Source organism: Medicago sativa, chromosome 3, assembly GCF_051527215.1.
Source record: "Medicago sativa cultivar Bolivia chromosome 3, Bolivia_mono, whole genome shotgun sequence".
In the NCBI taxonomy this organism is placed as follows: Eukaryota; Viridiplantae; Streptophyta; class Magnoliopsida; order Fabales; family Fabaceae; genus Medicago; species Medicago sativa.
This window is the reverse complement of record NC_140751.1, coordinates 11,855,356-11,876,395: the sequence shown is the minus strand read 5'-3', so window position 1 is coordinate 11,876,395 and position 21,040 is coordinate 11,855,356. Positions and strand designations below refer to the sequence as shown.

At 35.5% G+C, this 21,040-nt stretch overlaps 4 protein-coding genes and 1 pseudogene across 9 annotated transcripts in view; 3 read left to right on the top strand and 2 right to left on the bottom strand.

Annotated features, from left to right (window-relative positions):
• Window positions 1-21,040, top strand: part of SKIP5 (SKP1/ASK-interacting protein 5) — a 56,245-nt gene that overhangs the window by 11,662 nt on the left and 23,543 nt on the right. The window lies entirely within an intron of this gene.
• The window catches only part of LOC146935750 (putative disease resistance RPP13-like protein 1), a 32,605-nt gene that overhangs the window by 6,807 nt on the left and 4,758 nt on the right, over window positions 1-21,040 (bottom strand). For 3 of the 4 annotated variants that reach the window (XM_085750850.1, XM_085750851.1, XM_085750849.1), the window contains one exon: window positions 19,897-20,254. The exons of the other annotated variant lie outside the window; for it this stretch is intronic. The gene's annotated coding sequence lies outside the window, so the exon portion shown is untranslated. Of the gene's footprint in view, window positions 1-19,896; window positions 20,255-21,040 lie in introns of those variants that run through there. 4 annotated transcript variants of the gene reach the window in all.
• On the top strand, window positions 1,812-3,118 carry LOC146935753 (uncharacterized). Its single transcript, XM_085750853.1, has one exon. The coding sequence runs from the start codon at window positions 1,896-1,898 to the stop codon at window positions 2,868-2,870; it is 975 nt and encodes a 324-aa protein (XP_085606979.1). The 5' UTR covers window positions 1,812-1,895; the 3' UTR covers window positions 2,871-3,118.
• LOC146935752 (putative disease resistance RPP13-like protein 1) lies at window positions 3,503-8,548 on the bottom strand. 2 transcript variants are annotated; one of them, XM_085750848.1, is made up of 4 exons: window positions 4,905-8,548; window positions 4,628-4,778; window positions 4,123-4,193; window positions 3,503-3,883 (listed from the first exon to the last, which is right to left on the bottom strand). In XM_085750848.1, the coding sequence occupies exon 1, from the start codon at window positions 8,440-8,442 to the stop codon at window positions 4,918-4,920; it is 3,525 nt and encodes a 1,174-aa protein (XP_085606974.1). In that variant the 5' UTR covers window positions 8,443-8,548; the 3' UTR covers window positions 3,503-3,883; window positions 4,123-4,193; window positions 4,628-4,778; window positions 4,905-4,917. The 2 variants fall into 2 exon arrangements, with proteins under 2 accessions (XP_085606974.1, XP_085606973.1); XM_085750847.1 differs by lacking the exon at window positions 4,628-4,778.
• LOC146935751 (putative disease resistance RPP13-like protein 1) lies at window positions 9,481-18,687 on the top strand (annotated as a pseudogene). The gene is made up of 6 exons (XR_015032996.1): window positions 9,481-13,687; window positions 16,798-17,399; window positions 17,532-17,679; window positions 17,983-18,146; window positions 18,358-18,447; window positions 18,565-18,687. The product of XR_015032996.1 is annotated as a putative disease resistance RPP13-like protein 1 (transcript).

Here is a 21,040-nt window from a genome sequence, read left to right as displayed (position 1 = left end):
TTTTGAGCAAAACTAACAGAAAGGACCTAAAGTGGTTACGGGGCAAAACGTAGAGGACCAATTTGGTACAAATTAAATTTAAGGGACCAATTTGGTACAAACAATTAAGTTAAGGGACTCGGGGACTAATTAAGCCAAAAAAATATTACCCCTGTTTCAAAATGAGTATCGTTTTAGGTGTTTACACACATATTAAGAAATGCAATGATTAAAAGAAAGAGAATGATTATTTTACCAAATTATCCTTATTAACTATTGGTTAGTTTTAAAAGTAATACTTTGGAAGTAGTGTGCAAAATAATAATTGAAGGGTACAATTGAAAAGAAAAAGTTATTATTGCATTGGAAACTGAATGAAAAACTCATTTTGAAACAATTTTTTTTGGCTAAAGTGACACTCATTTTGAAACGGATGAAGTATATTAATTAAATGTGTCATACAAGAGTGGTACATGAGTGGTATTGCCACCTAGGGTGGTCAGTGTATCAATGCTCCTTATATTTATTCAGATTATGTTGGTCTTTAGTTGATCTCTTCGCTACAAACAGCTAAAAAAAACATATATAATAATAAAGGAAATGTTAATGAGTATAGTACAACACTTTTAAAGAATTTATACAATAAGTTTTTATAAAAACTTGTACATTCGATACATCAATAATTGAATTATTAAGTTTTTTAATAAATAGTTATTTAATTGAAAATTCAAACATTTAGAGCACTCGTTAACAAGATCTAATAATAATAATAATAATAATAATAATAATAATAATAATAATAATAACAACAACAACAACAACAACAATGTTTCTTTGATCATAGTTCAGTTGGCAGGAACTTACATCGTTTCTTTGACAAAAAATAATAATAATAAAGGTAGTGTTAACTTGTGCCCTTAGGGCACAAGTTAAGAATATAAAAATGAAATTAAATCATAAATTATGTCTTGAAAAGATAAGATTTTAAATTTCTAGAATATTGAATGCACAATTTTCAATAAAATATTTCTATCTTTGGTTTCTTAACTTGTGTCTTGAGGGCACAAATTAACATTTCCCTAATAATAAGGGAAATGTTAACTAGTGCCCGGGGCATTGGTTAAGGACCTAAAATAGTAACTTTTTATAAAAGTTTGTGTAATCAGTGCATTAGAAATTGAAAATTTTTAAATTTTGAAAGAATAATTACTTTACTTAGCATGCTTAAAGAGTGTCACGGGGGCACTCATTAACAAGACCTTAATAATAATAATAATAATAATAATAATAATAATAATAATAATAATAATAATAATAATAATAATAATAATAATAATAATAATAATAATAATAATACATCATTACTCCCTCCATCCCTCAATAGATGACCTAGTTGACTTCGACACACGTACCAATGCATATGTTTTATCTTTGATATCTTCAATTCTCTACTAAAAAAATTATGAAAATTTAATATTTTAAAAATATTCATCGAGACGAATCCAACAACATCTTACATGATACTCCCTCCGGTCCTATTTACTAGAGAAAGTTAACTTTTCAGATACATTCAATAATATATGTATCTAGTCAAGAACCTAAACCAAATACATAAATTATTTAATGTATCTAAAAAATAAATTGTCTCTTAAATAGGACAGGAGGGAGTATATCTTTATGAATTAGTAGAAAAATATGGTCAAAGTATGTCAAGTCAATAATGTATATTATCAACTAGGTCATCTATTGGGGGACGAAGGGAGTATCAATTTTCAAAATATAAACAAATCAGACCAAATGGAGGGAAAAACGAGTTTTATATTGGTAAGAATTCAGTACACTATCCACTTCCCAAGAACACCTCTTTACTACAACACACACCCTTTCATCAAAACTCACACCCCCCACCACGAGAAATGCGATCTCAGGCAAACTCCGATATCCCAGCCTCCTCCGCTTCCGTCGTGATGCTCTCTGCTCCCGACACCCAAGACAACCCTCAAGACGTCTTTCACACTCCACCGGAGGAAGCTTCACTTCACTCTTCAGACGTTGATGTTCCTCTCTGTGTTGTTAACCAGGCCGACGCTGGGTCCCAGGTCTTCGTTGATTCGGTTGATATTTCGGAGTTTGTTGATTGTCGAAAAGATTCCGATTTAGGGTTTTCTGAGGAGGATCAGTTGAAGGATGAAATTGATACTGGTTTTGTTCCGGAGAACTCGCGTGGTGTTGTTTCTGAGGAATTTAGAGTTTTGGGAAGGGCAATCTCTGATTTGGGTGAGTCTCCAGCAAAAAAATTGAAATTAGGGTTTGAAGAAGATTCTCTGCCTCAAGAAAATGTTGTGGGTGGTGAGCAAGTGAATGATGATGATGATTCTTGCAGAGAAATTCCAATGGACGTAAACTCAGTCCCCGAGGAGAATGTTGAAACTCGAGTTGCTCGAAATGGGGATGTTAACTTGAATGAGAGGAACAATTCAAGTTGTGAGGTTGGAGAAGGTTCTGGAATGCACGAGGAAGAAAATGCTGAAACTCAAGTTGTTCAAGATGGTGGGAATGTTAACTTGGTTAAGGGGAATAGGTCAAGTGGTGAGGTTGGAGAAGGTTCTGAAATGCGTGAGGAACCTTTGCAGCGTATGCTGCAAGACTCAATCTGCTGTCTTTCAGAGAAAGAAACTGCAAGTGGATTGGAATCTGGGAGGGTTGAGGAGAAAAAGAAGTTTTCTGTTTTTGATGTATTGAAATTTCTCGCGGAGACAGCTGATGTAAAAGAAGATGATGGTCTTACTGTGTTGGAAACTGCAAAGCGTTCTGGTGTTATTTTTCCTCGTCCAAGTTGGTGGCCGGAGGATATGAAATCTCAACTCTTCAACTTCGATGATAAGGAGTAGAGGAAATGAAACTCTGCCCTGATCGATTTTTTGTTTGTTTGAGGGTATTGACGGTTCTTTCATGGAGGCTTCCTAATCGAATTTGTCGCGCTTGCACTTCAAATTGTCTTTTGATGTTAATTGTTGACTAAATATGATGTTGTATGGTAGTCATTTTAATTTTGATCATGTTTTGAATGTTGGCTAACATTTGTAACTGTGGTTCAGAACTTGAGTTAATATTAACCACCTTGTGATTATGATCTAAATTTATATATGCCCATGTGATTATGATCTAAATTTATGTATACTCATGTAGTTGGTTGTATTTTCCAAAATTTTCTTCAGGTCAGAACTTTGTTCCATGGCTTTGTTGTATTGGAAAGAATTACATGACACAACAATATGATATCATAGCATTATTATGTTTTGTTGTTATTATTTATTAAGATGCCTCTTAGATGCTTCAACTGAAAATGAAGTTTGTGTCGTATTCTGTAAGTGAAAAACTTCATTATCTATAGGATACAATCCAACATATGTTGCCCAAGTGATTGAATTGGTCGGTATAAGGAATAATACTCCAAACACACAAGTTATTTCTTTCAGCAGATTACAAAAACGTAAAAATGGAGGAAAATATTAAACATATGTAGTGGTACAACCAAATCATTAAAATCATTAAACTGAAATCATACGAAATCTCCAAAAAAAATATAAACAAATCATCTCATAGAAGTGTGCCTAGTTACAAAAAATCAATTCTCATCTTGTTAAGTTTTCTGCATTTACAAATTCTATGGCTCTGCAATGTCTCTAACAGAACTGGGTAGATAGTTGCTATATTGAACTAAAACTTTTGTTCTTTCTTGGTTTGAATGATCATTTTCTGAATGTGTGAAATATAGGATGAATGTTCCATGACTATTGTCGAGGATTTCTCTAAGAAGGCCCGGATATTCGCTGGAAATCATTCAGAATTGTGCAGAAAACCGTTGGACGAATCTACCTCGAGGTGAGCAGCAAATACAAACCTAACATGAAAATAAATCAGAGACTCTGTCAAGTTTGATGGTGTTCATTTTTTCAAAAGAACAAAGCACTAAACAGAAGCAAATGAAAATTTTTGGTCACTGATGATGGAGTTGATCAGTATTTACCAATAATAACAAATACATCTACAGCATAGACAACTCATGAACTGAGGGAGGGACAAAAATAGAGAAGCTCAAGAAGCAGTACTTTATCGATGGGCGTTAGAGGAAATTTATACCTGAGATGCCACTGCTTCCATCTTGGTGCAAGCCACAAATCATACATTCACACTTGAAGCCCTTGGTAGATCTGCAAACAAAATAAAATAATTCAAAAAACAAAGATTAAGCCACAAAATCTTGTAGATAAACTGGTAAGAAACTAAACACAGTCCCAGTTTAGGATCAAATAACCTCCTTAGGCATCAAAAAACCTAGGAGAGATGATAACAGTTGGACAAACACTGAGTTATCCTAAATTATTCCTATGATGGAATTCAAACATTTATAAATATTTTTCATATATTTGAAAAATCTGAAGAAACAAAAAAGCTGATAAAAGTAGCTATATCTTTATGTCATATATGAGAGTGAAGGGTAGAAAGCTATTCACCTTAAGAAACCGTGGAAATGCATAAAAGATAGTCTTTAGACTAATATATTGGAGAAGAATTTAACTAGTGTTACAAAATCTTGATACAATCAATGCATTAAAACCAACTCATTCAAATATATATGAAGTACCTAACATATTTGCAGTTGGTTGTTGTTTCTTCTTTTAATTTGTTCCTAATCACTACAACATGTACTGGTTTTGGTTGTAGTTCATGCATGTGAATTTGGCTTCTCACAACAGCAGGATTGGGCACAATCAGGGGTGACACAAAATTTAATTCTATATTTAAAAATAAATGAGTTAGCATTATAATATTGTATTTTGATGTTATTATTGAAATTAATAATATCAATTTATGACTACATAATAAGAAAGAAATAAAAAAGGAGTGTTTCAGAAACTCACCTAGACATGAAACTTATGAGATCAATTCGTCGTCATCGATAATTATGGCAGGAATGTGAGCAATCTTACGCCACTCTTTCCCTCGCCTCCTTCGCAATTTTAGTACCAGTAACGGACAGCGAGTTATATTTAATACTGAAAGAGAGGAAGGCAATCCTTGCTTTGGTAACGACTTAAGTTTGGGAGCGTTGACAATCTCAAGATTTTGGAGAGAGGTGAGATGTTGAAACCACTTCCCATCAATGCTTTTATCATTAAGACCACAGATGCATAGTGTCACAAGCGAGGCAGGTAGCAATGGTATCATCAGCGTGTTCACCGTATCATTGCCGTTAATACGCAACACTGAAAGACAAGTGAGATGTTTCCAAGTTGGCTCAGTGTTCCACATAATCCCTCCAACAGAGCCAACAGTCAGTTCCTGTAAACTGCTAGGCAAATCATCTATGACAAAGGATTGAAGATTTGGTAGATTATCAATTTCCATTTCTTGAAGGCCAGTTAGAGTGTTCATTCCTTCAGGTAGGGAACGAAGCTTCTCACACTTCCACACTGCAATATAAACAAGGTTTGGAGTGGGCAATCCACCTGGGGGAAATGAATCCAGTTCATTACAATCCCATATTTTGATGCTTCTAAGAAATGAGAGACTCTTTTCCGACGCTCCTTCTGCAATTAATATCGATTTCAGGTTTTTACAACCCTCAATAAATAAACTCTTGAGGACAGGGAGAGCGCCCAAGGTAAATGATATCATTGAATTACAACTATAAGATATTTTCAATTCTTCAAGCGATGTGTAATGGTGCAAGTATTCATGAGGAAGGAACTCTAGATTCTCACAGTTACTGATTATGAGAGACTTCAAGGTTTTTGGTAGACTGACTGTTGGGAAACACATAGGAGATGGAAAGACGTCTATAGTCAACTGTTGAAGAGAATTTAGAGGGAACACATGATCTGATGATGGCATTGATTGCACCAATAGAGGACATTCTCTTAACTCAAGTTCAGTTAAGGAAAGAAATTTGTCAGGTATGTTACCTACTCTCAGTTTCGGGCACTTACTTAGTGACAATGTTTTCAGACTAGGAAACTCCTTAGCCGTACCTCCAATCAGGTTCCATTCCTCCCACTCTTGCATATTCGCAAAGTGTAAAGACTCCAAGGAGGGAAATGGTTGAAATGAAGGAGAACCGTCACTTCCATAGAACTCAGCATCAATGGTCTCTACTGATTGCATCCCTTCAATAATGAGTTTTTTCAGATTACCCAATTGTCCAAGGGGTGGAATCCATAAACAATCATCACAATTCGAGATCCTTAAATACACCATGTTGCTATATAAAGAATCACCCAACCAATTTGGAAAGCTGATTCCACCGTAGCCTTTTATGGTGAGACTTTTCAAATTTGTTGACGGTTGCAAATGTTCAAGTACAACACTTTGAATTGGTGAATCTGGGAAAGAAGTACCACGATCCCATTCTAAAGATAAATCTTTTATTCGTTCTTTCATCTTAATCTTGGCTTGATCTGCTTCAAATGTGTCATTAATATTTTGTAGCTGTGAGATTGAAAGTTTTCCATGTAGGTGGGGAAATTTTCCCAGCTCCGCTAGCTTCAATCCATCATTATGCTTGCTGACAACAAAGTCGGACAAAGTATGTAGATTTTCTAGTTTGGCTATTTGTACGGGCATCTCCCTCAATGCAGTGTCACTAACATCAAGGAGTCGGAGATTAACCAATTTCCCCATGTCCTCTGGCAATTCAATGAGCCTTCTACAGCCTGCCAACAACAAGAACCGCAGATTGTAAAGCTTGCATGTTCCAGGAGGCAACCTTTCAATCTTAGTGTGGGAAAGATTTAAGTACCGCAGGTTTGACAAATTTCCAATAGAGTTGGGAACCTCAGTGATACTTTTGTAGTTTGACAAAGACAACACACGCAACTCTTTCATTGTTGGCAACAAGTCATGTACTACCTTGTTCGATAACAAACAAAAAGGCAGTTTTTGTTGTGATGGTGATGCTAGAAAGGTGCGTAGATCTTTCACTCCATCCAATTTTTCAAATTTATTAAATGAGTCATATTGCCCTCTATTGTATGATAATTTATCTATCCTATTATGATGAACCATTGTAGCAAAATCATGGAGGAGGCTATGCATTTCAAAGTTTGCTTCCTCATTGCCAGCTGATTGTCGATGTATCAACGATTTTGACACTAGTTCATCAAAGTATTTTTCTCCGACTATTTCCTTGTCTTCGTAAGATATTACCAACTCTTCTGCAATCCACAATTGAACTATCACATTTTTTTCTAAGCTGGATTTCTTTGGAAAAACTGAACAATATTCAAAGCACCGTTTTAAAGGATCCGGAAGATCATGGTAGTTCAATTGTAGAACAGGTAGCACATGATAATGTACCAATTCCCAAATGTCACATGTTAGCACATTATTCCAGTAATTTGGGGACAATTTGGTGTGAAGAAAATTCCCAAGTGCTACTGCAGCTAATGGTAATCCATCACATTTTTTTGCAATTTTCCTTCCTATTTCTTCTAGATTGGATCGTTGCTGGTTGTTACATTCTCCAAATGCAAGTCTGGAAACTATAGACCAGCAATCTTCACTTTCTAGAGGTCTCAAGTAGTGGACATAGAAAAAGCTTTGCATGGATTTTGGAACTCTTTGATCTCGTGTTGTGATGATGATCGTTCTTCTTGTTTTCTCAGCATTTAAGATATCCATCAGTAATGTCCAATTGACAGACCTTGCATCGCACACGTCATCCAATACTAACAAAAAATGCGGGTAAACGGCATTCAAGTTATCACCATTAACTGTTTGTGAAGGAACAGATTCAAGAATGTTTTCCAAAACCCATAAAGTGTAATAATATTTTGACTCCCTGAAACCATAATAATCAAGTTTTGGCATAACCCTGAATTTCTCTCTAACTTGGGGATCATTGTAAAGGACTCTTGCAAGGGCAGTTTTACCAATCCCTGTCATACCGACAATGGAAATAACTTTTATTTTACTATCATCACAATCATTAAACAACAAAAGATGTTTAAGTTTGCTTATATCGCTGTCTCTTCCATAAATACAAGATTCATCAACCACAACAGAAGTTGTTGAGGTTTCAAGCCAAACACTGCTGGAATTGGAAACACTTACACATCCTGAACTCAAGCCTTTTATTTCTTTAATTAAATTAATGACCTGAGTAGAAAGATCATTTAGAACCTGAGAAGTAGGTGTTAGTGTTTCATACTTCTTGATATCATCAAACAAATAGCGAAACTTAAAGACAGCATTTCTCAGCCTAACCAACCATTCATGTACACTAACAGCATCATCATTAGGTACAACTTCAAAACTGAGCAGTTCTGACTGGAGCTTTTCCAAGAGCGAATCATCAAGCTTCATCCTCTTGTAGTTGTCCACGAACTCACTAGATACAATCTTTTTTAAGTACACTTTCACACAAGTTGTGAGGGCTTTTTTTGACACAAAACACGCCATTACTTGCTTTGTTTGTTTGTTTGTTTGTAAGAAGAAGAAGAGGAAGAGGAAGAGCTTCTTCAAAAATCACAACAAATGCAAATGTGAGATGATAAGATAAGCCTAAAATTCATTGGTTCCAGTTCAATGATTTTAAATTTGTATTGATGACTTTTATGATATGTCTCTATCTATTTTCTAACCAATCATTTTTTTTATTTAAATAATTTATTTTAATTATTCATCATCAAAATTCAATGTTATTTATTTTCTATATTTTAACTCGTTTTAATAGATTGGGATTGTGTAACTTTCTGACGGGAAAATTATGTAACTTGGAGTCGATATCCCTCATTGGATTCTTCTCATTGCTCAGATTTAGACACATGTCTCAACCTTTTTCTATGTTAAAAAAACAAAAATAAAATTAGATTGAAAGACCCATTTCACAAATCAGTACCCGTTCTACATCATTGGGCACAACTATCACCCTTTCCACGAACAACCACTTTCAGCAAACCACAGGCTACTGATCTCCGACGCTCGCCACCATATCAATGAAGTTGTTTTTTTTTTTTTTTGTGCTAACTTTTTGTACAACACTTGATAAATTTGGTGTTTGAAGAATTGGGAAATTTTAATATTAAGGGCAGATTATATTTTGCATGTAATATTGTGGATCATGTTCTCTTTGTATTAAAATTTAATACTAATACAGTAATACCCAATATTACAATTTGGAGGTTTTATTTGTAGGATGGATTTCAAGATAATAATTATCAAATATGAATTTTCGTTGAACCTTGCTGTTATGAGAAGTCGTTATAACTTGGTTTGCATCCACGACCTGCAACTAAGTCGTTATAACAATTTTTCTATTGTATCATTTTATTTTTGCATATACAAAATTACTTATTCCTGTTAGGCATCGGTGTTGATCATTATATGGTCGATCCAGTTGACGAGGCTTGACGTGTTGTAGTTCTTATGGTTCAAATTTAGTTAGGCTTTTATCATTTGTGCCTAAAATATCGTCCACACCTAATTTTATTTGCTTCTAGTTGATTAGTGAATAGTTCATTTAAAATTTGAACACCATCAAACATGGCATGGTATCTGTATTTATTATTTCTGTACTAGGTCTGTGTTTACTCATCTGAAGGTAGATTCGCCCAGTGTTTCTCTCTACATATCTGAATGATGTCCGACGAATATCCAAACCTTCACCGAGAGATCCTCTACAACAGCCATGGAATATTGATCTTCTCATCGATTTCACAAGAACCATGCCAGCAACAGTTTAGCTAAGTATAGCAACTATCTACTCAGTTCTGTTAGAGACATAGCAGAACCATTTGCTTGCATGTCTCTAAAAAATAAACTGAAAAAGTGAAAACTGGACCTCCTTCTTCTCATTTCACTTAGAAACATCAAAAACGTCATTGACCCTTCTCCTTCCCGCTAAAACTTTCTCCATTCTCACCCCTCCAAAATCATCATCATCTCCGGCGATTCTCACGTTTTTGAAGTTTCTGTGTTCGGCTGTGGTTAAAGGTAATGTCTTTCTTGTAGTTTATCAAGTTTATGTGTTCGTATTCACCGTTTTTTTTGTTTTTTCGTTTTATGTTTTGATCATTTTGTTTATTTTGTTTCTATGATCGTTGATGTTTGGTTTATTCTTTCTTTGTGTTTGTTGCGTTTTTGAGACAGTTGTTTTGATTATTCGTTTTAGGGTTTTGGGTTAAAACTTAAAAATTTGAAAATTTGATTTTTTTTTTTTCTGGTTGGTTTCTAAAATTGATGAACATTTAACTTTGTAATGAAGGAAATTACAGGTTGAATAAAACAGTTTCTGAATAGGGTTTGTATTTTAGGATGAAAAGACAATATCACACTAATAATGCATCACGGTGGTGTTCTGGCTTTTTTTAGTTTATTTTGTTCACATATGTTTCAAGGATCAATTTGATATATGATTAAACAATTTAGGGACTTATTTGATGGTTTTTTAATATAACGTAGGGATCTATTTGTTAGATAGAGAAATAATTCAGGGACTAATTTGATGGTAATATTATTGCAGAAATGTTACATTTCTCAATCATCTTCAACCTCTTTTCATTAGAACTTTACCGGAGGGCAAGCATAGAATGGTCTTCCTGAGTTTTTTGAAGTATTGGATTTTCTAACAACACAAATTCTAGGACACCAACATTCAAGCACTCTCACAACACGATTAAACTTGGAGCTTGAAGATGAAGCTCGACTTTCATAACTGTTTTTTCCCATATTCCCACCCCCCATCATTTCAGATTTAATTTCAATAGTTTTGCTTCAAGAAATCTTGAGGATTTTTGCTTTCAGATTCAATACGAAAAAAATTAGGGTTTGAAGTTTTTTGAATTGGGGAAGAATTGGACCACTTATTATTGGAAGGAAATTTTGGTGATTTTAGAGTGTAGATTGCAGATTGTGTAATTAGGGTTCCAATTTTATACAATTGGGGAAGAAGGAGCCGTTGGGGGGAAGAAAAGAGCCGTTTTGGGAAGAAAGCCAAAATATTTTCGGCAAATCAATCAATTTAGTCCTTCGAAATGTTTGTTATTATCGGCCAAATTAGTCCCTGCCTACGTGGTGTCTGACATGTGAGAGGTTAACGGCCGCGTGAAAATTCAAGGATTAAATTGATATTTCACATAATTGAGGGACGAATTTGACCAACCCGTAAAAATTCAGGGACGAAGTTGATGATTCACTCGGTCTCTAAATGATCAAACATTTCTTATCCACTTTAGTTTATCTTTCATCCAATAACCCTCTAATCAAAGAGGATCAGACATTTCTTATCCACTTCATAGCTCACCTATCTCAAACCAATAGTTCTTTCTTTCTTATCCATTTCTTAATCAAATAGGAACAGAGCTTTGTTATCCATAAACTTGCATTTTGTTCTTGTTATTCTTCTTACAAACTAAGAAAATAATGCATTTAATAATTGTTGTTGTTAAGGGGATGTTAGACAAGCTTATTTCTAATGAGTTTGTGGACAATTTCAGAAGCACAAAGCTTGACCTTTCACTCTTGACAAAGATGACAGAAACCCTTTTGTGTGTTTCAATTGTACTTGATGATGCTTCTGTTGCTGATGATGTCAAAGATGTGCTGGGATGTGCTGTCTTTGAAGTTCACGGTTTGTTTGATGAAATCAAGATTAAGACGTTGCGATGCAAAGTTGACGCAGAGTTCAGGAAAGTCATTAATTATAAATTGCAAAAATTAATTGAAAAATTAGAAGGCTTGAGTTCGGGAGAACAGATAGGTGAATTAGGTGTTTTCAATCTGCTCTTAACTTTCCATCTGCTCTCAACTTCTGTGACTTTATGGGTAAGTTGCTGGCCACAAAGCTTGACGTTTTACTCTTGGAAAAGGTTTGGACAATTGATACTTATCATGTCAAGTTAACACCGTTGGAGATAGGTACTTTAGTGCTTTGGCTGAATAAGCTGGAATATGCTGCCTTTGAACTTCTCCACCATTTGGAAGGTGAGTATGAAACCCCAACTCCTCCTTCTACGGTGCTGAATGCTCTTCATTCTCCTTTCAAACAGTCTGATAGGGTCATTGATTCTAAATTGCAAAAATTGTTTGAAAGATTAGAATTATTGTGTTTCCAAGTACAGGGTCAATTTGATGGTTACAGTTCCAACAGTCTGTTTGATGAAATCAAGATTAAGGCGTTGCGCTGCAGAGTACACGCTATGTTCAGGAGGGTCATTAATTCTGAATTGCAAAAATCAATTGAAAAATTAGATGTTTTCAACCTGCTCTCAACTTCTGTGAAGGTGTTGTTAGACAAGATTGTTTCTAGTGACTTCATCGGCAAGTTCCAGGCCACAAAGCTTGACATTTCACTCTTGGAAAGGCTTAAGACAATACTTGTGTGGCTTCTTGATAGTGATCTTGTCAAGGTAACACCATTGCATTTTCATGATGATATGGAGATAGATACTTTAGGGCTTTGGCGGAATATGCTGGAATATGCTGTCTTTGAACTTCACCACCATCTGGAAGGTGAGTATGAAACCCCAACTCCTCCTTCTCCGGTGCTGAATACTCTTCATTCTCCTTTCAAACAGTCTGATAGGGTCATTAATTCTAAATTGCAAAAATTGATTGAAAGATTAGATTTCTTGAGTTTACAAGTATGTCCCTTTGGTCGTTACTGCAGTTTCAACAATTTTTGGCATGAAACTCCTTCAAGTTCTATTTTGGATGATGAATCTTCTTCTATTTATGGAAGAGACAATGATATTAAGGAACTTAAACATCTTTTATTGTCTGAAGATGCTGAAGAAAGTAAAATAGGAATTATTTCCATTGTTGGTGCGGCAGGGATTGGTAAAACAACCCTTGCTAAACTTTTGTACAACGATCCTGAAGTATATAACAAATTTGAGTTAAAAGTGTGGGCACATGTTTCAAAAGACTTTGATGATTTGAGTGTTTTGGAAACCATTCTTGATAACAACATAAATGACACAAGTGATGTAGATATCCTTTACCCAAAATATTTGCTGGTATTGGATGAGGTATGTGATGCAAGATCTATCAATTGGACATTACTGATGAATATCTTTAATGTTGGCGAAACGGGAAGTAGGATCATCATCACAACAGAGGATGAAAAGGTTGCACTATCAATATGAACCTTTGCACTACACATGCAACCCATTCTTTCTGTCCACTACTTAAGACCTCTGGAAAGTGAAGATTGCTGGACTTTACTTGCCGAACATGCATTTGGAGGATGCAATGACCAACACCGATCCAATCTAGAGGAAATTGGCAGAGGAATTGCTAATAAATGTTATGGATCACCATTTGCTGCAGTAGCACTTGGGGATATTCTTCGCACTAAATTGTCCCTAAATTACTGGAATTGTGTGCTAAAAAGTGACATTCTGTTATTATTAGATCATGATGTGCGACCTTTTATACAACTGAGCTACCATTATCTTCCAACTCCTTTGAAACGATGCTTTGAATATTGTTCAATTTTAACAAAGAAGTCCATCATAGAAAAAAATTTGACAGTTCAGTTGTGGATTGCAGAAGGCTTAGTAGAATCGTCCACAAACCAGGAAAAAGTTGGAGAAGAATACTTTGATGTACTAGTGTCAAGGTCGTTGATACATCGACGATCTATTGGTGATGGGGAAGAGAACTTTGAAATGCATAACCTCAATAAACAAAGGTTTCCTTCCTCATGAATACTTGCACAATTACACATCACTTGAGAAATTGAAAATATCTTATAGTTGTAATTCAATGATATCATTTGCCTTAGGCGCTCTCCCTGTCCTCAATAGTTTGTTTATTGAGGGTTGTAAAAATCTGCAATCGATATTAATTGCAGAAGGAGCGTCGGAAAAGAGTCTCTCATTTCTTAGAAGCATCAAAATATGGTATTGTAATGAATTGGAGTCATTTCCCCAAGGTGGATGTTAGATACTGGTTCAGATATGTATAAATAAAAATGATAATTCTATGGTATTTGGGAGATTATTGCATAATAATAAGGAAATGCACGTGATGTATTATTATTGATACAGGAAAGTAACTGCAGAAAGGTAACCAACCTCTAGGAGTTAGAGAGCCTAGTCTCTCCCAAACCAACCCACATACAAAATACCCAATGTCCACCCTTTTCCTCTGCATCTTTATTTATATTAGTAACTCACTATAACAGTTACATATAAGTTCTGCAGATAACAATTACTATGTAACAGTTACTAATTAATATATAAAATAAACAACTAATATTTTATAACTTATGCCCTTAGGAGTCCTATATCTAACAATACACCAACCCTAAAGATTCACCTTGTCCTCAAGGTGAAGGATAACATAAGTGTCCACCAGGGTCCCATAACTTGAAGAAGAGCGACAAAGTACTGTTGACCACTAGAAAAACAGCCGTGTCCTCAAGGCTGAGATGAGAGAATTGGTTTGAGTACATTTTGTCATTCCTAACTACTAGAGTAGCCTTGACACAAGTAGCTTGCAAATCACCCAAGCAATTGAACATGAACAATTTCAGCAAGACAACTGTTGCTACAACACAAAGTAAGGCGACAACTAGGACAATTGCGATGAGACATTGAATTTCCTGATAAATGAATTCCCCAAAAACTCTCATTGTGCTGTAGTGTTCGAAAACCGAGTCATTTCCTCCAGGATCCCATTGATGGGAGCCGGACAAGCCCATTTCAAGTGATCGAGTCATCCACACAATTCCACTCCCATTGTAATTGGTTAGCAACCGACAACTAATGTATTTCACATGCCAAGGGCCTAATACATCATCAATCAAAACCATCACCACCAATGAAGAGATCTCAATATTAAGAGTAGATGGCAGTGACAATTCCCTTTCCACTTCCATGTTCCTCCTGCTTATAAAAAGAATTACGCGTGTCTTCAACAATATAGATAAAACCACTTTGTTGTACTTAGTAACTCCTTCACCTTTCACTTGGATAAACTTATCAGCAATCAGATATAGGCTGCTCCAATGACCTTGAGATGGAATTCCTGTTTGATCTAATTGAAAAATAGTGTGCTTCAGAATATTTGTACGTATGTTATCCTTTAAGAGCCCCTTCATCAATAGCATCTTTATGACTGAAGGATGAATCACCGATGATTGTTTGAAAAGGTTTGATGCAAAAACCTCTAAATTACAACCATAGGGTTGTCTATATTTTATGCTATTTTTGGAATCTAGTGACTCTACATTGCTCCACCTTTTAATTTCTCTCACCCACTTACTAGAATTGTTCTATGCCTGACCCACTAGGTTTATTGTTAGATCCAACATACAACCTGACCAATTTGTTCCACTGTTTTTCTCCTTCTGGTTTGTATCATCTACTATAGCCACCCCTTTTTTCATAACCCAATGGCTATCATTAAATTGAACCGAACCTAGTAACTCTATTCCTGTCCACATTTCTAATACCTTCCATACCAAACAAAAAATAACTTGGGTCTGATCCATTAGATTAAAAGAGATACCAACCTTAACAATTGACCATGTTATCCTTTTGACCTCACAATCCTTCCCAACTGAAGCGACGTTGAAACGTAACCGTTCAGTTGCAAGTGTGTTGCTCGTCGTCGGTAGCGGTCGAACCATGCAAGTTGGTTGATGCCAGGCGGTTCCGACCATTTCAGCGGCGGTGGTATGTGCTGAGTATTAATTGTTGGCTCTTTCCCTTCCTCCTTGGATCGGGGCCTGTCTCTTGTTGCATCTGAAGACGACCAATCTGGTGGTTTAGGTGGCGGTTCTCTCCATTGGAGATCTGTCGCAGGTTGACTAGAGTCTAGCGACTCTGGTGGTGGTGATTGTGATGAAGGCGGATCTGGTGTCTCCGGTGGAGGGTGCAGATCGGGAACAATCCTTCTCTCCTTCTCACCTCTTTGTGTCTCAGTTGCTGCATTGATGATTGTCTCAAACACTACCACCGATTCATTGTGACCTGCAGATTTTTGTACCATGCATTTTGTGAATGGTGTCACATGAAATTCCTGATGTGACCGCACTAGTGGTGGTTCGATGCTGCTCAAACTAAGCAGCGATCCAGAGTTTGTCTCCTTACCAACCTCCTTTGACTCTTCATAGTTTTCTGTGTTCTCATTCAGAACGTACTCATGGCTTTCTTGATCCTCGCCTTCTGCAGACTCAAGCATATCCCATAGGTCTGGGATGAATTTCTGAATAAAACCTCTTTGAAATATCTTCCACGTCGCATTCTGATTGCCATTCTTCCAATAAGACCACCAATTGGAAGCTTCTCTTCTGAAAGCATACAGAGTAACCCAGTCGACCTTCATTTTCTCTGTGATCCAAATATTGGCTTCAAAGTACCGTTTTAACTGGATCAACCACCAATAGGCATCTTCCTTTCCATCAAAAATAGGAATTAGTCTCTCCAACATCATTGGCTCTCACTCTTCTATCAAGAACAAATGTGATTTTTGTTTTTTTTTTGGGGATCAGAACTGCTATGATACCAGTGGTAGATACTGGTTCAGATATGTATAAATACAAATGATAATTCTATGGTATTTGGGAGATTATTGCATAATAATAAGGAAATGCACGTGATGTATTAGGAGTTAGAGAGCCTAGTCTCTCCCAAACCAACCCACATACAAAATACCCAATGCCCACCCTTTTCCTCTGCATCTTTATTTATATTAGTAACTCACTATAACAGTTACATAGAAGTTCTGCAGATAACAGTTACTATGTAACAGTTACTAATTAATATATTAAATAAACAACTAATATTTTATAACTTATGCCCTTAGGATTCCTATATCTAACAGTGGATTGGCCACTCCAAACCTCAGTTATATTGCAGTGTGGAAGTGTGAGAAGCTCCGTTCACTACCCGAAGCAATGAACTCTCTAACTGACCTTCATGAAATGGAAATTGATAGTCTACCAAATCTTCAATCCTTTGTTATAGATGATTTGCCTACCAGTTTACGGGAATTGACAGTTGGCTCTCTTGGAGGGATTTTGTGGAATACTAAGCCAACTTGGGAACATCTCAATTGTCTGTCAGTGTTGAGGATTAAAGGTGGTGATATGGTAAACTCATTCATGGTGCCACTGCTACCTGCATCTCTCGTGACCCTATGCATCTGTGGTTTTAGTGGTAAAAGCATCGATCGGAAGTGGCTTCAACATCTCACTTCTCTCCAAAACCTTGAGATTGTTAATGCTCCGAAACTCAGGTCGTTGCCAAAGAAAGGATTTCCTTTCTCTCTTTTAGTGCTAAATATGACTCACTGTGCATTACTGGAAGCAAGCTTGCGGAGGAAGAAAGGCAAAGAGTGGCGTAAGATTGCCCACATTCCCTCCATAATTATAGATGACGAATTGATTACATGAGTTTCCTATTCGGGTGAGTCTATGAAAGGCTTCTATTTTTTGTTTCTTTCTTATTATGTCATGCTTAATTAACATTCTTAATTTCATTATCAACATCAAGATACCATATTATAACTCTAACACTGACTTATTACTTTAATCATAGAATTGTATTCTGTCACCCCTGCTTCTTCCCAATTTTGTTGTTGTGAGAAGTCAAATTTGCATGCACAACCTGCAACCAAGTCCATTAATGTTTTACTAATGAGGAACGGATGAAAAAGAGAAAGAGAAACTGACTTCAAATATGTTAGGTACTCTATCTGTATATATGACTATATATATTCTAATGAGCTGGTTTTAATGTGCATTGGTTGTATTGAGCGTGATTGATGGCTTGCACCAAGATTGCAGCAGTGGCATCTCAGCTATAAATTTATTTTCCTCTTGATAGCTTTTACTACATGCATGTTCTATAATGCTCTTCTTTCTTTCCATCAATAAATAACTTTTTTTCTTGAGCTTCTCCTTTGTTTGTTATTTTTTTATCGATAAATTTTGTTAACTAACGTTCACATCAGCATATAAGATAATGCGAAATCATTTTTCAAACGTAGATATATATACATTGTCGCTCATGCTTGTGACAATCTAGCAGCTGTTACAAGAGGCAAAACACAGATGCATGGCCTGCAGCTAGTCCAGCAACTATTTTTTTGATCAAAAGTGGATGAGAAGGATACTTTTGTTGAAGCCTGAAGTGCCTTTCTTCCCAACACAAGTATCATGTTTTTCTCCCTCCCTCAGTTTATTTTTACAAGTTCCTGTTCATGAGTTGTCTCTGCTGTAGATTTATTTGTTACTAATATTTATTGAGTCATTTTTCGTCCCTCTTTGGTAAAAATCTTCTGTTACTAATATTTTTTCTTTATTATACTGTCATCAATAAATATTGTGATCTGGGACTACATGTTAACTACTTCATCTATTAGATTTGGTGGCTTAGTCTCAAGGGTGATTGTGTGACAGAAACCAAGATGGAAGCAGCAACATCCTCTTTTAATTAAATGCAATACTTCTTTGTAATTATTCTTCTCTAAACTTCCTCTTTGATAGTTTTTTTTTTATTTTTAACATTAGTCCTTTAAATATATGTGTTCATTACATAACTGATAAATTGTTTAACTTCAACCTCGCAGTGACGGTATACTGTTGAGCTAATGGATAAGGATATCATCTTCTTTGAAAATCTATGCTTGTTTCTGTCCTTTGTGCATGTGATTTTTGTTTGAGCCCTGAGGTTTTCAGACACAACAACTATTGTGAGTTTTCCCTCCCCGAGACCAAGTTATTTAATTTTTACAAGCTTTTGTTTCGCTGCACTTTGCTATTCACTATTATTTACTCCTACCTCTCTTCTGGTTTTATTACATTATTCAGAAAAGGAGATAATTGTTGGAGCAACTCATAGAAGAAGCAATTGTCTGTCAGAGTTGATTTCGCAGAAACTTCTTTGCCTCCAAGCGCTGGATGCAGTAGAGGATCCCTACTCATGAAAATCAAAGAGAAGTTTTTTCTTATAAGCTGAATATTTGTTGTAATTTCTAAAGCTATCTGTATTCATTCAAATTAAGCAACTTAGGGTGGATTTTGTGATAGAAGCACTTTTTCCAGCTTATGTGGAGGTGTTTTTTTGAAATTATTGTTTCTGATACTTGCTGTGAATCAGGTGGTGAAAACATTAGTTTTAATTTCATTTTGCTACATGCTCATTATGAATGAATAAAATTTTCAAAATGGAATAAAACACTGTGCACAGTTATTCTGATATTGATTTGTTGCTAGAATAACATTTGTATCTGAATTAGCTATAATACCATTAAGTCTGGCAAGGAAAGATAAGCTATTATTTTCACATGAGCAGTGGTCTAAAAGACAATTAATTTACCCTATTAATTTGATTGAGTAATCTTCTGGAAAGCTTGAACTAAGTACCTCAATCAACTTAAATACATCTGGAAGTAAATGTATTGGAATAGCTTATTCTGAGAGGAAGTGGAGAGGTGGAGAAAAGAGAAGGAAAATCCAATGAGAAGAATGTATGATGAATATGTCAGGTTATTTGATCTGGAGGCTCTAAATCATGGTCCACCAATGGACCATTTGATACACATCTCTACCCTAAAAGCCACTTTTGTACATTCTAGTATTTAACTTAATGGGCCTCTTATTATTTAATCCTAATGGGCAACTTACTTATAATCTACTTAAAACCTAATTAACTACCTACTAATTACTTAAAACACCCTCTCATATTAGGTCCTAACAAAAGCGTTTATCATGACTTGGTCATATATTAATGTTAGACTAGTTGTCATAAATGACTGGCTATATCCAAAGAAGACATAATAGTAACCATAAAGTAATTGAAGAAATGAGAATGGATATATACAGAAAACAAAACATAATGGAAATTGTTATGAAATAAAGCAAGGTAGTTTAAATATATTAGAATAGAGATCAAGGAGATATGGTGAATAGAGAACAAAAGAGTTTGTTATCAAACTCATTAATTATCTTTCCAGATCAACCAAAGGGTTCAAACTTCAATAAAAATGGATCTGTATTAATAAACTCATATATTGTTATTAATTAAACTCACTATCTTCATAGGTCAAGCAAAGGATTTAAATTTCAATATATTTCTGAAATCAATGAAAAAATGGTTCTGCAATGTCTGTAACAGAACTGGATGGATGGCTGCTATACTCAACTATACTCTTGCTTGTATGGCTCTCTGCTCTTTCATTGTTTGGATGCTCCTTCTCTGAATTTGTGAAATAAAGGATGACATGCTCTCGCTACTGTCAAGGATCGCTCCATGTAGACCTGGATATTTTCAGAGCATCATAAGGATTGGTGGAGAAAACTATGAATTAACATGTACAGGATTAGAGGCAAATAAAACAGATTACATTCTAAATTACTAGAACTTGATAAAAGTCTAACTAACCAACTAGAAAAACTACCACATGTCAAGCCTAGCCAACTGCATCAATCATAACAGGAATAAGTAATTTTGCATATGCAAAAATAACTTGATATAATAGAAACGATGTGATGCTTTTCATAGTTAAGAATTAAGGACATACGTGTAAAATATGAGCAAAAAAGAGACTGTACATGCACTTTATAAAACCTGTTTTCGAAGTTACTTTTTGCGATGCCATGGAGAGAGCATAAAGAGAAAATCTCAAGGAAGATACTACTTTTTTGAAGTATAATGGAGTCATCTATATTGTATGAAGTTTAAAACAGTTAGCACAAGCATATGTTTGATTTTGGTCCAGTCAGTGTTTTTAATATAGTGGCTGTAGCGGCGCAATAGTGCTATTGCATAGATAAGATTGTAAAAAAGTGGTTATAGCAGCCCTATAGCACTGATGCATAGCTAAAATTGAACAAATAACTTATTTTTCGCGATTTGCAATTGACAACACTGGGCCCAATTACATGCAGTTCATGAATCTACCGCTTTAGCAAGTAAGAAACAACAACCATAGATAAGAAACTAATAATGTTATCAAGGCGGGCAAGCTACTGTGAAGTGTCGGGCAAGCTATTTTCTTGTAACAGACTCAAGCTGATAAATAGAGTAAACATATTAACACCATA